Below are 14096 nucleotides of genomic sequence, written 5' to 3' on the forward strand. Positions count from 1 at the left end.
GCCCAAGTAAATTGAACTCTTTTTAACTATGTGCACGTTGGACAAGAAAAACTGAACTGAGTAGCTAAACATACATACAATGTATGTATCTAACCTCTTCTTATAGCCACGTTCACTTAAAAAAGTTCATATTAAACAGTGGCTTAGGTGATGCATTCCTTCCTCACAAGAGATGGCTGTATTATGTGGAAGAGTTTTTATACAAATGTATAATTCTTCTAAGCATAGCCTGTTGCTGGTCTGTGTGCAGAACTCCTGAACTGTGAACAGACATTACATATTTTCACTTAATACTGTTGTAAAACCATATAATCCTCAGAGAAGCAAGAAACAAGTGCAACAATTCATACATCACTTTTTCATTTTTAATTTAGTAATTGTTAAATGGTTTCAGAGCAGGCACTACATTATTTCAAACACAATCAAATATCTTTAACATAATTTTGAAAAATAACCTCTTCATCTCAGTACACACACACGCATACACACACACATTAATTTAAAAAAATCTGTACATACGTATTTTCCAGGAAGCAACTCAACTGTACCACAAAGAATTAGCTTCTGCACTCTCACACACCACAAGTTATAATCCATTTGTTGATAACAGAATTAAAGGACACAAAATGCCATGCAATGCTATTCAGTAGAAAATGAACTGGTAAAGAATTTTGTTTATTCAGTGCTAAGGGAAAGTGCAGAATTCCTTAAATAAAACAAAGGCCAATTTATCATAGATCAGAAACATTTATTGTCCCTGAACTAGACAGGCCCCAGTTATGTGCATCTCCTAAGCCAATTCTCTTGATAGACAAGAGTGAGGAAGTATGACTCTGAAAACCCAAGGTACTTTATTATTATTACTGGCTGCAAAGATGGTTCAAGAAAGGAGTGTCCTTGTTGATTCTGAGTCTGAAAGTCCATCTTCTTGATTAGTGGCCTCATAATCACCTGCATTATCAGCTAATTCAATGTCTTGGTCATCATTGCTCTCTGCGCTGTAATCAACTTCTTCAAGGAAGCGAGGCTCATCTTCATCCAAAACATATGTGGTGGGGCTATAACGAACAAGAAGCTGCATGAATCATTTTAAAAGGTTTACTCTGAGCACTACATTCAGACTATGGAATTTCCCTGTCCTGACATACAATAATCCAAAAAATGATCTCAGGAAAGGAGCAGTTTACCTGAAATAAGTATTGATTTTTTTAATTGCATGTAAAACAACTGAGAGACGAAAGCGCATTTGTAAGACCTTGAACTAATTAGTCAATCATACACAACTCAATGTCCAATTATGACATAAATTAACTACACTTTATGGACCCACAGTAATGGCCTGTAAGTAGTTCATATAATCACGGTAGTGTCAGAAGTGTTGCAGAAGGATACAAATACATAAAGAAACAGCTATTGCTCCTAGGTTTAAGCAAGCTAAAAACCAGATCAACATCTAAAAATTCAGGTAGGACTTTTTATTTTACTAAAACACACATTTTACTAGAGAGCACTGTGAGTGATTCAACTGTGCACAACAGAGGTGATAAAATCACGTTTTTGTCTACAACTAATGTTAAGTTCCCATATGGTTCATATCAGGTCCTCATATACTTGCATGCAGTTAATGCTCAAAAATTACAGGTTAAACCCGGCAACCCAGAAGTAGTAGATTTAAGGAACTGAGCTATTGGTCACAGAATGGTCTATAGCGTCTGTGCCCTTAACCAACAGCATCCAAGACTAACAGATATTAACACCATTAGGTTAACTGCAAAAAGGTTAAAATACACTTTTTTGAACGTCTCACCTTCTTAAGAAGCAGAAAAATAAAGACCAATGTGTTTTCCATGCATCGTTTTACTACTCTCCCTTGCGACCTAAAAAGCTATCTGCTTAAAAGCACTAAGTACTTCTAAATATTTCATAAGTAGTTTTGAATTCAGATGAGGTTTTTGTAATGCACTCATTTTAATTGATAATCAAATCATACAGAACTCCTACAAAAACAGTCAGAGTGTTCTGTTTGTTGAGAAAGATCAGATACTTGAATAAATGTTTAGGTATTAATTTTGATGAATTTCATCTCAAGGTATGGAACAGCCTATCCTGGCTATGTCTTTATAGTTGAATAAGATTAATCACTACTTCTTTCTAAAGGTCTTTTTAAGAGCTTCAGTGGACCACCTGAATCTGCAAAGCAGTCTATTCAGTACTAATAAATTGCACACTATTCTGCCCCCATCTGTAACTTCAATGACATGCAAATGTTTTGTGCAGTTAGCAACTGATTCACATATTGGGACAGCAATAGATTGGAAAAAATTATTAGTCCTAAGTGTTTTTTTGGGTTTTTTTTGTTTTTGTTTTTTTTTTTTTTTAAAGAAAGAATGAAGATAGAAGGATGAGGAAAGTAACCAACATCTTTACTAATAAGCCTCTTTCATTTTATGGGTGGGGAAATCATGATACCACGTGGATACATGTTTTGCACAAAGAAGCTGTGGTAGAACCAGCCAAAGAAAATAAGCTCCCACGTTGTGATGCCTTCTGCCCTAGCAAGTCACTACCTGCCAACACTTCTCTAAATATAGGAAAACACAGAGTTGAAAATTTTCATTTATTTAAAAAACAAGTGAAAGGAAGTCTGCCAAACGCATCTCATGGCAACAAATACCCAGCTTTTTCTGCAACTTCTGCCTCTAATCGCTTAACACAAATATTGATTTGTTAGGTTTCGTAAACAAGGAATCCACACTGCAACTGCCGGATAGACTGTGTAATTCAATTTACAGGAAATAGAGCCATTAAATCTGAAAGTTGCCCCAGTATTAACTAATAATTCTGAAAACTGAAACAGAAAACGAGAATGAGCTGTGTCAATGACAAATATTTTATGAGCCATTGACAGTGGGATGTTAATGCGTAAGAGATGCATTACTGTAGGCACTTATAAAAAATAATGATAGTGAGGTATAACACACAATAGGAAAGCTCTTCAAAATATCTACATATATATTTTTTAATAAATACCATGATTTGGAAATTAAACTCACATGGTTAATCCAGTAAAAGAAGAAAAATAAAAAAAGCAACCAACAAAAGCTATGCAAGCAGAAAGCACAGAACTGGAGAGTTAAGCAAACCATCTAGTTCAGTATATATAAAATGGCTTCCCAGTTCACAGAATATGTTCTATTTTAGATTATAAAACACATACGTACACATATCTATCTAAGGCACTGTAACATACACAAAGTACTATCGCTGCAGTATTTTAAACTTCATTTTAGATTAGCTACAAATAAATTACCGTAAAAGCAAGCTGAGCTTCAACAGGATTTAAAAAACAAGGAAAATCGTGAAGCACCCAAGCTTTTAACTTAGAAATTCAGCCAACATGCACAGTCTTAAAGCTGCCGTGTCCAACGTAACACACGAGGTACAGCATTTTAGACATTTGCTACTGCACACGTACATTCAAAATTCACATCAAAAGCAGAGGGTTGTTTTTAGTTGACATTTCTCCATTTAATAAATTAAAATCTACTTTATAATTTATTCTGTCTATTCAAGAAAAGCACCGGTACCAGTAGAATAGATGCACAGATCTTAATTCTCAGAACTACGTAATACCTTTAACATAAGCACTAGCTCTGAAATCTGCCTGATAATGTTAGCTTTCTACCGTCATCTACAACACAAGGTGCCACCACTTCCCCATGATTTACTATTGAAATTAAGTATTAGGATTATCTTTCAATTTATTAAGATGAGTTTTTCATTTTCCCCCCTCTTGAGTTTTTATTCCTCACACAATAGTACCTGAATACTCCCTACATTCAGTGGAAAACCCTGTGCTGCACATCACTCTCACATATATGTGCTTTCTCATGGCTTGTTTTCTTTTGATGTAGCAAATTTTAACCTTGGATATTTAACTTTATAGCAACGTTACTCTGTAGGGTACCATGAATTTGCAAAGTATAGTTATTACTTCACTGTTTTACTGAGGCTGGGTCACCAGTAATGCAGAAATCCAAACACCTGAAAAAAAACCCTACTGTTTAATCAAACTCTTTATTTGCCTCCCTGCTGCTCTCCCCCGCCCCCCCCCCCCCCCAATCTTGTGACAATATATTTTTAGCTGCCATCATGCTGATTCTATGGGTTTTAATTTCCTAACTTTTCCCTCGGGCTGTTTCTAATTAGCTTACTCAATAATCCCTCTTCCTCCACCCCTACACCTCCTGCTCTCCTTTTTTAAAGGAAACCATTATTTTTCCTCAGGTTAGGAGACGCTGTTCATCACACGACTACAGTTTGTAATGTAATGGATGTCATAATTTGTGTATTTTCTTTACAGTCATGGCTATTAAAATATAATGCTCTCTGCAAAACTTCAGTTTTCATATATTTTATTTAGGTAACATTTTATGGGTAAAAGGATGAACTTCTAAATGTGAATTAGTATACCTGATACCATATTGTGGTCCTCGCATCTACAAAGCACTAATGCTTTCTAAGAATACTCCTTTCACCGAAATATACATATGTATGTGTATGTGTGTATATATGTATATGCATGTAAGAAATCCCCATCTCCTGTCATTTAAAGCATTCAATTTAGAAATGAATATTACTTATTAAAACAAGATCTCATTTTAATTAAAAAAGTCAGTATCTCACTGTTTTTTTTAAATTTAAATTAATGCTCTGAACATACTCAAAAATAAACCCAGTCACTAATACAATAGATGTTTTTCCAGCTGAAATTTTGTTTTTGTCCTTCAAAAGCTATACTTAGATTTTTAATTATCCATATGAGTCAATTATGGGGAAATTAGTCCATAAGCCAGACACAACCAATACCAGTTTCAAGCCTGCAGAGATAAGCAGTTTTCTGAGACTATGAGGAAAGACTATATTTACAAACTTCAGAAGAAAAACAAAATTAAGAAATACTTTCTGCCAAACTATGGAGAGTTGCAGCTGCTTGGGGAGTTGGGAAAGGAAGGAAAGAAAATCTGAAGTAGTAATGACTCCTTTTAAAATTGTGTTACCAGGGGAGGGAAAATGAGGTGAAAAATAATCAGGAAATTTCACGAAAGAATCATTTCTCCATACTTTTGCTTTTAATTTCCCCTTAGGGTCTATATTGTCTGTTAGGGATCAGCAAAGCCTCTGCAGTAGGCACTATCATCGCACATGCAGCTACATTTGCTGTCCCCTTAAGGAGCTCTTCACCTGTGTGTTTTTACCAAGTAGTAGGATATTTCCTAAAGGGAATTTCCAAGGCCAAAGAGGAAGAGTTACACGTCAGACTCCTTTCCAAGCAATAAGCTGAGTATCCAAATACCATTTATGCTTTGTTTTCTAAAATCCTGATTATTAATGTTATGTAATTTCATTCCATGGCCGAAGAAACTGTAATCTCAACACTCTGTGGCATTGCCCCAAAATACCTTTTGTGAAACTCAAAACTAGACTAAATTAGTCACATTGAACAATCATTGACTGCAGCACTTTAAACATCAGTAATTGCATCATTGTAACAAAAGCATGAAAGTGATATGAAGAATAATTAACTATTAATACACTACTATTTCTGTTTTTTTTTTTTAAGCTTACTACTTCCCCACTGCATCCTGGAGAAGACAAACAATTTTGAACTAAGCTACTTTTTTTGTATTAGAAAAACTGGAACAAAAGCAGAGAGAGAACCCTGCACTGTCTCAATAAATTGGCTTCCGTAACCCTGAAATTATCTGTACTCTGTTTCTATAGCCTACAGAGAGTTAAAAGCTAGATAACACCAATGCCAAAGGAGGGTCTTGGCACTCTCCTCCTACAACTGCCACTAGGCCCATCAGTGAAATCCCAGGTATCATCTTCAACAGCTTTGCCTTCCAACCTTCTGAAAAGGACACAGGAAAATAGGACAAAAGTTGCAGTGTAAGATGCCTTCTTTTTAATTAAATTGTGTTCCTAAGATACTGGAAGGCCAAGAAAAGGTTAACAGATGTCAGCCTGGCATGCTGCAGAAAGGTGGGAAGAAAAACTTCCAGTCCCCTTAATCTGTGAGCAGAAGTATGCAAACATCTGGGCAAAGTTTAAGAGTAAGTTTAAGAGTAAATAAGGTGGAGAGAGTAAATAAGAGAGTAGGTCAAATCCAGTTTCCTTCTGGCAGCCCAGGAAGAGACCCACTGCAAGAAGGTCCTAGTCCAGTTCTCCCTTGCATGGACCCCTCATTCTTTCCCCCTACCAGTCAGATGTATTTTCTCAAATGGTGAGACCATAAGTGCAGGAAATGAGTTTTGCAGCAGTTTTTTTCTTTCTCATATCTCCTTTTGGCAGTCTACCTTTTTTATCATTCCCTAGATATGCCAGGTTCCAAAAGCTCAGTATGCTTCTCTGTTATAATTAAATTAAGTTTATAAACAAAAATACACTATGTCCTAGAACGTACCAATGAACCTTTAAAAAAGAAAAAGCAAATAAAGGACTGGAATTTCCAAAAAGAGGTCAAGTTAGCAGGTAAAAGATAATTCCAGTAAGTCCTAGTAGTTATGACTAGTCATGTGTTTTTATTTCATTGCATACAGTCTCTATCAAACCTGTCAGCATAACAACTATAATTCTTACTACAAGATCAATATTACATTTAGTCTAATCTTTTCCATTTGGAAATGGAGGAAAACATTGGCAAATGGTTTCAAAATAATTAAAGAAAAATAAAGTGTTTAATTCATCACTTAAAATGTTAAAGTGTACTGCCAGAGGGAAATAAATCTACCTACTGCTTTATTTTTCTTAAGTCAAGTATGTTTCAGACATGGTTCAAAATGAACTCAAGGAATCTGAGACTACATCTAATGAAATATTGGAAGTATATTTCAAAATATTAACAGTTACTTGGTCAGTTTAAGTACAGCTAGTAAAACCAGAGAGTCTGAGAAACCCTCAAAAGCATTTGCAAAATTAAGAATGATGCCTCTGAAACTTTTTTTTTTTTTTTTTTTTTTTAACTCCAAAGCATTAAAAATTATGTTTTTAAAAAAGCAACATCAGTAACATCCAAAAATATAGAGGAAGTAACTATGATCTTATTCATTGCTCTAACTGGGACACATAACAGTCTTGTAAAAACTACTCATATTTCTATTTATGAATTTCTTACCCGAATTTTCTGTAGGTAGTTTCTCTTCTCATTCCTCACAGTAAGTAATGAGCAGTGAAAAACAGACATACAAGGAAAGCATAAGCAGTATTTTTATTATAGGAAAATAATTGGTATGGAAGTCTCCCCATATAAAGCAAGAAATTGTGTGATAATCCTCTGACCAATGACTACCTTTGAAGTGGAATAGAAATTAGCTTTATAAGTTTTACTCAGTAGAGGCTCACTGTATATTTCTAGCACCCAGGTGAATAGATGCCTAATAAATCGGCTGGTACAGATTTTTACCACCTTGAGAAACTCCAGTCTCAGCACTGTGGATGCAAGGTGTGGATCAAAGGGCAAACAACCTACCTCCTCCACATATTTGACATGAAGGCTTCAGGAGGTGTCAATAAAAATTACTAATTTTTAAAGTACTAAGGAGTAGAACAAAATTACGGGAAATCTACTTCCCATTAATTATGAAGAGAGGGACTTATTTTGAACAGAAAGGTAGCCAGATCCATAGAGGGGGAAAATAACCCTACCAAACAAACCCTTTTCCTCAAAGCAGTAGTATGGCTTGTTAAAGCCAGGGAGCCCAAATCCTCTGCGCTTCAGGGGTAACAGTTGCCAGAAATACCAGTCCGTATTTCACTACTGCGGACCTGGAAAGGGGGGAAAGGAGCCCTCAAGACTTTGCCAACCTTCATTAGAAATGTCACTAAGAATTGGAACCCATTGAACCTCTGGAAATTAGTCTGAGCCTTCTAGTCAACTATTCAGAGCATCTCTCACACCTCCAAAACTGGAGGGGGGGGAACCCACCACTCTATGAACAGCAACATATTGAGGCAGTGTCCAGAATTCTTTTTCACCTTGAAACAGAAATATAAGATAACCCTGAAAACTTATTCAGTGATCTCAAAACACTGCTTATGTAGAAAAATATGTGAAAGGCTAGTGGAGAATCCATGCTGAATCTCACTTTCCTTCTTCAGCTGTTAATATTTGAATATTCCTCATCCAGGAGAGGAGCTCCCACTTGATACAATCCAGATTTTTTTTGGAGGGGTAAATATCTCATCCTTAGCTAGCCATTAAGCCCTTCTCAAGTACCTCCTGAGACAGCAGAAAGACGCTTTTAGGAGGCTATATTAAAAAAGACACTTTTATTAAAATTTATTTAAAATAATATCTAGAATAGAGGCATCTGCTATTTCCCTTGTCCCTTAAAAAAGTTAACCTTTAACCCTACTCTGTTTTACAGTATGTTTCAGCTCTGAATACCAGCCAGCCCCTAAAAGGTGAGGAATATGAGACTTCCTTTGGGAGTACCATCATTGGTAAACCATGTGGATTTCTGAAGTTTCTGCTGAGACATGTGGCAAGTGCTATAAAAGCCAGGAAACTGGGACCCCCCAAGGATATTTAGTCTGGTTGTCATATAGGCGTTTTTCTCCAGAAGCAGAAAATTGCTTTGCTCTAGACAGACTTCTCCAAGTGAACAAGACAGAAAATCCGGTGGCCTGAGATGTATGGCACAACTCAAGCTTCTGAGACCTCAGAAACAAAAAGGTGTCAGTACAGTTATCTTGATAAATTCCTACTACTATGAAGACACACTGGCATCCTCCTGTTTTGGAAGGGTACCCAAATTATTGGCTTAAAAAATTCTAGTCATACTGCTCTAGATTTACTGAAAGAGCATTTTGACACACTAAGTATTATTTACTTTAATATTTTCCAATGTTTTTTACTGGAGATGATCACTTAGGTGACTTTGGTTAAACAGATCTGTTTTGATACATCAATAGGTTCAATCGAATCAGTGGACACATATAAGGCTGCTATGGTTACATATAAAGTCCAAGGAAAAAAAAAGTCACACTTGACAAAAAAGGGACTGTGAGATACTGGGTGTATTATGGTAGTGACAGAGACAACAGGAGTTTGAGCTTTTCCCTGAAAGATGCCCCCTGTCCAGTTAAGTGTCCGATTCTGCTCCCGGTTTTTAGTAAAAAGCATTGCCTTTGAATTCAGTGAAATGAGCCCCTGTACGAACAATCATGAGTACCAAATCACTTTTCAGATGGATTCAGAATGTATACAGAGTCAGATACAAATACACAACTTATTTCAGTCTTAATGCCACATTTTAAAGATCAGTTGTTGGAACTTACACATCTAATTTTTAGTGTTATTAAAATCGATCTACATTTATTATATTTAAGAAACAAAGCCACCAGACATTAGAAAAAAATCTAAAACACTGCCAACAGATTTCTCCAATAAAGTCTAATACTAGTTACATGAATGCTTCTCCATCACAAAAATTTTGACGTTGCATGTGCTCACCGCCCAGTCTGGCTCTTTCTAAACTGTCCTCGTTTCTTCAGTGCAGAAGCATTTGGCTATGATCTTTCATGATCTCTAGTTGTGTAACACTCAAAGGTCATGGGCAGGGAAAATTTTTTTCATATCATTTTTGTACAAGCATTCAGTTTCAAGCGTTACTGAAGTTATTCAGTGATCTCTCTCCAGCTTAAAACTTTGGCTTAAAATACAATCAGTTTTGAATTTTCATGACTTGGTCCTTTAGGATAGAGTATGAAACTTGCCAGCACAAATAGCTTCTGAGCTGATTATATTACGGAAAAAATCCTCACGTTAAGCCTACCAATGAAAAACTGGTCCTTAATGAACAACCACAAACCACAGCTCACCCTTATCTCTGTGTGACATTCCATAAAAGAGCTTGGTCATAATCAGTTTAAAGTAAAGTTCAGCTCCAGTGATCGAATTAGAAAAGTCTTTTAAAAGAATTTCAACAGACCTTTAAAGCATAAGCATTAATCAATGTTACCTTTAATGCTGTGAAATAGTATTTTATAAGCCACTATCTAAACCAATTATTTTGCCAGGCAAGAGTTCTTCTCATCACAAACACCTGTCCTATTCCTAGGCCAATTAAATTACATTATTAATCTTCCACATAGGTACCCAAATCCTAGTATCATCACAAGCCTCAGGATAGTAAGAGATGCTCACATACTCCCTATTCATCTTTGCTTTACAGCCTTGGACGTCTTGCTAACCGCTTTCTCTTTTATGAGGAAGCCCAGCTTGCTACCTCCCATAACAACTTAAAGTTACCATTACAGCATCAGCATAATGAGTTTTAGTAATGAAGACAACATTTTTCCATGGAATAACTAAAAAACCAATAGGTATGTAAAATCTCAGTAAAGACCATGTAATTCTAGCTTGGAGTAATATAGATGCAGTCAGGTACAAGAGGAAGATGTAGCATTGACATTTTCTAGATACCTTAGAATAACATCAGTGAAGAGTAAGATTTATGACCTGATTTTTCAAGAACCATTTTGAGTTCCAGCGTAAGGAAAAATTAATCTACATTTCAGTAGCAAAAGTGAATGGTCAACTAAGTTCCGTGCAATGCTTTTCCTACTGGAGACAAATGGGAGATAGTGGGACTTGCCAACCATCTGGTATGCGTTACTTAGGGTGTTATCGGATCTTTTGCATTTTTATGGTTATGTTACAACTTAAATAATTCTGTATTTTCAGTATAACTGATTTCTGGAATACATTACATAACACAGAACGGCCTTGACATTGAAAAGCTGAGACAAATACTTGTTATGTGGAAGGCTTTTAGCTAAACTTATTATTGCTGTCATATTTCCTCCACAAATTTAAAACACATGCTTCATATACAAACAGTGTGCAAAAGCAACAGGTGCTTACCAGTTTGGAAACTGGAATCTTAATGATGAAATTTCTCTTACATTCAAAGTAGCTGCAGTGTGATTATTTATTAATGTGTGAAAAATTGATACCAAATATTCTTTCAAAAAAGTATGAAACACATGAATTGCTGCATTTACTGCAGCAATAAAAATTAAGTGAACAAAAGGGAAAAACATTCCAAGCTGTTGTATTTGGGTAAGCGATACTAAATCCAAATGGCACACAATCTGAAATTTGTGGTATTCTCCTTAGAGAGGAAAAAATGCAGCTGTTAAGGAGAACATCAGTGTAACACATCATAATACAATTTAGGATCCAAAGTAAAAACAAATCATTGCACACAAGGTCATCCAAACTATACTTGTAACCTATGTAAAGCCTGTGAGGTTGCCTAAGTTCTCATTTAATAAGGATAGAGGAGCTAGAATACATTTAACTTGGCATATCTCCAATACTTCATTTCAGTAACTATTATGATAATCCACAGACTAAATGAATTATTAAAAACAGCTTGGTAAACTCCTTGCCAGTAATTGGGTGAGTACATGTCATATTTACATAATGATTTTTTTCCATGGTTACTGAGATTTCAGATGTCCTGCACTTAAACTGAAGCTTATCACTAACATAAGCGTACCCAGTAATAATTAACAATTAAAATGAAGTTATAAAGGCCCCTCCATCAAGAACAACATAAATGGAGTAGGAAATTCAGTCCACAACTTTTCTGAAGCACAACCACTAACTTCATCTGTGAACTGGGATGTTAGCCTTCTCTAAAAAGATAACATAAAATACATATTCTGCATCTGAGGCAGCAGTGAATATAAAGTTGCAGAGAAATCTGTGGCTATCTTCCAATGCTCTCCTGAGGATTAATCATTTACAACCATATCTTAATTCAAAATACAGTAATATTTCAAAGAGCGAGATTTTACACTGAAGCTTAGTCCTAACAAAATTGACAATAACATAACGCTTCTGCATAGGGTCTCGTTATATAGCACTTCTAGATAGCGAAAATAATATGCAGTCTCATTAACATATAATATTACCTGCAAATGAAATAAGTAAACCTATTTTTGAGAGTATGTGCTCAAGGGTAATAATGTGAGAAACCTCACAAGTCATAAAATAAGTATTACATATCAGTATTAAATGATGAAGTTCAGCACGCTGAACTAACGGACATAAGGAACTTGGGAGGCCATCCACAATAGCTGTGAAGTCAGATTGCCTTAATGCCAGTCCACATTTATGGAAGAACAGATACTCATAAAAATGTTAAAGCATATATGGCAGAAACACCAAAGAAAGGGTTTCAGGGATTAGGAACTTGGCTGTAAAAGTTCTGAAAAAATCAGACTGTGATTTTGGAACATTGCATTTTGATTATCTAAGTTAGCACTCTAATTTAGAGACATGCTAGCATACAGCATCTTTTGAGGCCAGACTTAGAGATACTCTTCCTTTTAAAGGGGAGATGCAAAGCCACTCTCAACTATTTGATATTTATGGATAATTATTTCTAGCCTGTTACTTACTGAAGAAGTTCCACACTGCCACTTTGTCTGCCTCTGTGTGTAAAGCCAACTCAACTATTCCCACTGCCATTCTGGGCTAAAGTTTGTCTACATTATTCTCAATCTCCTATGGAAACTCTGCAACTTCCCCAGATGATCTATTCCAGAACTTCATTTTTGCTTACCACACACAGTTTTTTCCTAATGTCAAGGTCGACTTATCCTTGCAATTTAAGGCCATTACTTATGGTCCTATCTACCCTGGAGAGGCAACAAGTTCCTTGCATCTGTCTCTAAATATTCAAAGGCGGCTATCATGTTCTTTCTTCCTCCATCTCCTAGTTTTTCCTCTTCCTTTTGATTAAGGCTTTGTGAGAAAAATAATCAAACTATTTCCTTTTATTTGCTGTAGCGTGACTTCGTGTGTAATAAAGATTGAATTGCACCTGGTGATTTCCCTCAAGAGCTTTGCAGCGTAAAGCATTCCCCCCACCTTGCTTGCAATCCTTACATATATACCTATTTGGGATGTGCTACAGAATTTGTTTCAAGGACCTAGACAACGCTTCCTCAGCAGTTAACGCTTTTACCTTGTCAAGTTTTGGGTTCTTTTGCCAAAACTTACATTTCATCCTAAAGAACAAATGAAATTTCTATCAGACAGATTCTCGTCTTTTTAACAACCACCCTGACTAGATTATGTTTAGATGATACACATCTGCACATCTGGCCACACATACAGAACAATACACAAGCAATGCAATCTTTTCCTTAATCTGCCCTCTGTCCATGAGACAAATCCTACTGAATCTGTTTTTCTCACCCAAAAGTTTAGGGCAAGAGAGCTGCTTTCCACAGTGACATGATGATCAACAGCCTGAACCCCTAGGGTAACAAGGGAGGGAACATTTCCTGAGCTGCCTGCACGGCTGCTCTGTAAGCTACAAAAAAGGACACACGAGACTTTCTAGGGGAATGTAAAGAGTTGTATTAGCTTACTCTAAAGACCAACAAGATTTTTAACCAACGCAAGAAATCACAGAAAGAGTTCAAGACCATTCAAAGTTTCTTCCCCACTTTTTTTAAATACACTATAGAGATTACTGAAACATGGTTTTATACCTGCAAAAACAGGGACACTAATCAATTTTTTTCCTTGTCAAACTACCTCCTACAAGGCTCACAGTAATTCATACACCATACAAGTGAGAACTTAGAGCAACACACTGAAGATTAATACTACAAACGTTGAACACCGCTCTCTGCTGCTGGTGGTGTTTCAGCACTGATGTTGTGGCGGTACAGTAAGCAACAGCAAGGCATTCTTATTAAATTAAATTCGATTAAAATGCTGTGTTTAGTCCACAGCAGAGATATCAGCCTGAAGCCATCCCAACAGTTTTAGAGCATTGTTGGCTTTTTTCAGCGTCTGCTGCTAGACTTCCTCCCAGTGAACCATTCCAACTCACTCTTCAGAGGAAGGCTTACCCACTGGTGGGAGAGGGGTACTCCAGAGTCTCTCACATCGTATCTCTTCCAGGAGTCTTTAACTCAGCCTGATCTAGGCTGAGTCAGAAAAGCTGATCTGATGGTGGCAGTTCAGCAGCTAGCTGCCACACTAATGCTGCACTGACGAGCAA

General features: G+C 36.4%; 1 protein-coding gene across 8 annotated transcripts in view; it reads right to left on the reverse strand.

Annotated features, from left to right (window-relative positions):
* Positions 1-343: 343 nt before the first annotated feature.
* The window catches only part of LOC135323440 (cytosolic carboxypeptidase 1), a 72064-nt gene continuing 58311 nt past the window's right edge, over positions 344-14096 (reverse strand). For all 8 annotated transcript variants that reach the window (XM_064500674.1, XM_064500679.1, XM_064500675.1 and 5 more), the window contains one exon: positions 344-1058. In XM_064500674.1, coding sequence (XP_064356744.1) covers positions 881-1058 — 178 coding nt within the window. In that variant the 3' untranslated portion in view covers positions 344-880. The remainder of the gene's footprint in view (positions 1059-14096) is intronic.

This window comes from Dromaius novaehollandiae, chromosome W (genome assembly GCF_036370855.1).
Source record: "Dromaius novaehollandiae isolate bDroNov1 chromosome W, bDroNov1.hap1, whole genome shotgun sequence".
Lineage (NCBI taxonomy): Eukaryota > Metazoa > Chordata > Aves > Casuariiformes > Dromaiidae > Dromaius > Dromaius novaehollandiae.